General features: G+C 41.5%; 1 protein-coding gene across 1 annotated transcript in view; it reads left to right on the forward strand.

Moving 5' to 3' along the window:
* LOC108797237 (receptor-interacting serine/threonine-protein kinase 4-like) overlaps nt 1-4,908 on the forward strand; it is a 22,063-nt gene that overhangs the window by 14,484 nt on the left and 2,671 nt on the right. The window contains exon 7 of the mRNA XM_018568806.1: nt 1,748-1,805. Within this exon, the coding sequence (XP_018424308.1) occupies nt 1,748-1,805 (58 nt within the window). The remainder of the gene's footprint in view (nt 1-1,747; nt 1,806-4,908) is intronic.

Consider the following 4,908-nt stretch of genomic DNA (forward strand, 5'->3'; position numbering starts at 1 on the left):
GGGGTCCCTCCTAACATTCTTACCAGACCAAAAGGTTCTGGTATAAATCAGGAAGGGAACCTCACACTTTTGTTTTCTTCTGTGAGAAACTGTTGATACTACGATGCCCAGAAGGCTGTGCTTTGGCAGAAATCCGCCCATACCTAAACATGATATTACTTTGTGCACTGGTAATTGCAATTGTTCTCATATTTTTGCCTCTATTGATTTAGTTCATTATTTGTTTAGTAAAGCTTTTACAAAACCCCACAAGGTGCAATGGTGTGCTATGGATCCTGCCTGGGCGATAAATCCTAGTGTGGACAGAAGAACCCGTGTATTCCAGCGGCTCCTTCGGGGGTGAGCGCTACAAAATAAATAACACTCATACACTAAGTTGTCAGGAGTTGTTGCACATATCAAAACCCACTATGATGATGTCAGAGTCTATTGGGAAGTGCAACAGCCAATTGAGGATCCAATCCAGGAGATTAACAAGCAAAACATCACAGCTTAGGGGTAACTCTGAAATGTATACACTCAAGTTAAATTTATTTTCTATGTATGTTTATAATATATATAAAAAAATATATATATACTGTATACACATATCCTAGCCCTGCATTTATATGATTCTTTATCATCCATTACATGTCCAACAGGATTTATATCAACAATAACAAAAATAAATAACAAAAATGAATTACATGACCAACAGGTTATCTATTATTAGCAACACCAATTTACTATTAACAACCTTAAATGATTGTTACATACTCTTTATTTTACAAATCTATATATACACCAATTTAGACTATTAATTCATATATTCATATACTGTATACAATTATGCAGGTTCTATTATACTACATAGCATTTATCACACTATATTTTGCATTTGTGTACTGTATACGTTTTACACTTAGTTATGTACTTTTAGTTATATACTTGATATCCTTTGTATGTTTTATGATGTATTATTATTTATTTTTCAGTATGTATTACATGTCCTACAGGAATTTTTATTAAAAACAATAACAACAATAATGTATTACATGTCCAACAAGTTATTTGTCCTTAGCAACAACAATGTATTATTAATAACATACATTGATTATTGCATATTCTTTCTTTTCATTTCATACTACTAATTCATATATTCATATATGCTATTATGTAAGTTCAGCTACATCTAGGGATACAATTCTTGCACAGCAGAAGTTGAGCTTCTCACTCCATCTAGTGACTATACCCTGTCACTACGTGCATTACACCTAATTGATACACGTTTTCAGTAAATCATTATAATACCTGTGTAGTGTAACTGTATATGAATGTAGAAAAGTTGCAATAAATTATTTGGTTTTATACACAGATACAAATATAAAAATAATAATAATTGCTTTAAAACAATGATATACACAACGTTATATATACAGAACTGTATACAATTCATTAAAAAGTTGTTGTTTTTTGTTAGTATATTTAGTCATCCAGTAATTTCTTTCATGCTTTCAGTTGATGGACAGTAGTACATTTGTCTTTATTACAAGCAGGATTTGTTTCTATTACATTTGGCAATTAAACCCAATAATTTTAAGTCTGTGGATTAATATTATTCTGGTTACTATGTGAATGTGATTTATTATCTATTTTTAGCAATCACCCAGATAATCCACTGGCGGTGTGCCCTACTTGTGTGAGTTTCTTACATATATACCGTTATGTATTACATACTTAATTTTCAAGCTAAATCTTTCTTTTACAGAAAAATCCGAATGCAGATACACCTGATAGCGGTCACACTACTGGAATAGGTGACTCAGGTAAGTAAACTTTGGCTGATCATATCCAAATAATCTTTGTCCTATTAGATCACAATCACAAGTTCTCCAGCAGCTGTTCATCTGCTAGCTTGAAAAAGGGAGAAGGAAGGAGGAATGAATTAGCAGCAGGGGTCAGTGGGTGGGAAGTAACTTGCCTTGCTGTGCCTGTGTGTTTTTGGGACACAGCTTACTAGCACACACAAGGGTGGCTCCATAGAACCCTGCAAGGGAAAGAAGCCAGCAGATACGGGACCGTGCTCAGGGAACGAGCAGATTCTGCAGGAAACAAACTTTTCAACATCAAGGAGCAGCATCCATTGTAAGTGATTTAATCAGCATTTGAAAAAGCTTAAAAGATGCCAGCATTTAGTTTCCTTTTCGAGCCGCGTACAGCAGAGGACGCCACGGGCTCGCAGGGACAAGGTGAGTGTCACTTTTCTGTGCAGCACCGAGTCTGGCTCGGGGTTACCGCTCCTAGCATTGAAAATTCGCCCCGAGCCAGACTCGGGATTACCGCCAGGGAGGTTAAGAAAGGGGCAAACCTTCCCCAGAAATATTAGCAGATCAATCAGAGCTAGAGCTTAAATCAGCAGGGATCATTTGCTGATCAGAAAGCTGTAGTTGACTAATTGGGAGGGCATATCTGTAACGCTCCAAATTTGGTTGTCAAAATCTCAACTGCGGAAGTGTGTAACATCCACCGTACCACGTATGCCCCAGAATCTTATGTAGGGTTTTAGGTTGTTCAGTTTGAATTCCTGGCGGCTCTCTCAGACTTAGTTACAGAGAGTTAGGAATTACTAACATCATACACCTTCCCTAATGTGATGGAATTACTAAACTAGCTTAGCGTACAGCCCCTGGAGGGTTGTTGTGGTATTAGCAGGACGCTGCGTTTCCTGGTTAAAGGTGAGCGTGAGTTCAGGTGAGTACCAATACAGGTAATCCTCAGAATTATGTAATCAGCAGTTCACAGCATTGATAGTGCAGCGATGGTTATGTATGAAACACACAGTGTAATTGTTAGCAGTTGTTCACAGTAATTGTATTGCAGCGATGGTTATGCATGAACACACAGTGTAATTGTTAGCAGCAGTTCACATGATTTGTATGGTACTCAGTCTATTAGATATTCTCTATGAATGAGGATACTTGCGGTTGTGGAGGTTTTGTTAAGTGAGCCTGCTACTGAGGAGCCCGTCGGTGAGGATGGTGGAGGCAGTCCCGAGTCGTTCGGAAGTTCCCAGAAGTGTAGTAGCTTTTTTATTTTTTTTATTTTTTTATTTTTATCGAAGCCCGTGGACGTGCATCAAACTTCCCCCTGTGAACAAAAAAAGTGAACCGTGAAATCACAGCACACAAAAAACGTGCACAAGGGTGCAAGGTCCTTCAAAAGAAGGGACCTACTTTCCCGACCCCCCGGGGCGCAAGGCTCCTGACAGGGGTTGAGACTGGTGGTCCACCAACCCGAAGGCCGTGGACCATTTCCTATGGGGACCTGCCGAAACAGGTCCCCCTCAGTACTAGGCAAGTGGGATCTCCCGAAGAGAAACCCACCTCCTGGGTGGGAGGAGACAGAGAACCCCGTTCGAGGCACAGAATCTCCTCCCAGCGTCAGGAATAGGCCCCGAAGAAACCTGCACCTTTCGCATCTGTGGGTCAAATAGTAAAATAAAAAAGTGCCAATTCGTGCATAGAGTGCATAAATAAATCTAAAGTGCCAGTGCACCACTCTGACAGGCCTTAGGGGCCGGAGTGCAAAAAATATTGCCCCAGACTAGCCATAAGGCCTGTCTTGGAGGCGAAGTGCAGAAAATTGCAATGTGGTGTGTGACCAAGTGCCAGTGAGTCATGTGGGTTCCCACACCCATGTGACTTTCTGGGCACCCCTGGGACGCCACCCCCAGGGGGCACAACACCACGGGCTTCTGCCGCCCCCGAACCCTCAAGCCTTGACCAAGCTTCGCATCTTATTCAGTCAGTAGGCAATAGTGCCGAGGAAACTCCCCCCTCCTCTAAAAGGGAGTCGCCTCAAGCACCTACCTTCACTCCTGAGAGTACTAGGCGACCGTCCGTCCCAAGGACAGTCCATGCCTTTCCCCTCTAGAACTGATAAGAACAGATACTACACTTGATCTTAGCCAAAAGGCCGAGAAGCGATGGTTTAAGTGGAGCTAGCAGGGCGCACACTCCATTAGTGGAACACCGTGCTCAGCTCCTTTCTGGCTTATAACGGTTCAACCCCCTAGAGGGGCGGAGTCGAGTGACGTCAGTGCGTCACGTTGCGTTCCACTCTGGAGCGCAAGCCACAATAGTCGTCATGTTAGCATAGGCACTGCGCTCCAGGTGCAACGCAATACGCCGATTCCTCACAATATCGAACATCTACATAGCCACCATGGCTTTCAGATAGGGAGCAAGTGTCCTTCTCTGCGCCATGCTGGCAGGTGACATGCTTTTCTACTCACACTGTGACTGTTTTCTAAAGAAAACAAACTGCAACATGTTGCACATCTTTTTTTGTGATATATCTGGAATTCATTTAGCTGATTCAGATTGAAGTTTGGCTTTTTCTGTCTGGCTCTTAAGTCTTGCCTAAATGTCTACTCTTTGATAAAGGGCTGCTTTATTCACCTTTATTCTGTATGCTCTTCTGTTAATGAACATCCAATTTTTCTGCTTTTTCATATCTTATAACTTATTGTTCTTTGTATCAGTGGCGTCACAAGGAGGGTCCTGGGTGACACCATTGGAGGGGTGACACCAAAATGATTGTCATTTTGGTGTCACCACCTTTGAAAAGTCAGGCACTAAGACATATACAGAGAGCCCAACAGTTTCATGAGAGAGGAGGGGACCCGGCGGCATTCCTTATCCCGCCGGGTATGAACAAACGTTCGCTGCAGAAATAGCCATAGATAATATTGGTTGGTGTGTATTTCACTCGTAAAGTTACATTAAATGTTTACTTTTCAACTTTTGACAGTCCACAGGAACATTTCTTCTCTTCAAAATTATTTTAAACAGTGTAGGATCCCACGCCCCCCCAATTCATACCAGACCCTTTAGGGGGACCCCACCACCAAAAAAAACCCAAAGTAGT

This window comes from Nanorana parkeri, unplaced genomic scaffold (genome assembly GCF_000935625.1).
Source record: "Nanorana parkeri isolate BGI_ZX_2015 unplaced genomic scaffold, ASM93562v1 scaffold1249, whole genome shotgun sequence".
Taxonomy (NCBI): Eukaryota; Metazoa; Chordata; class Amphibia; order Anura; family Dicroglossidae; genus Nanorana; species Nanorana parkeri.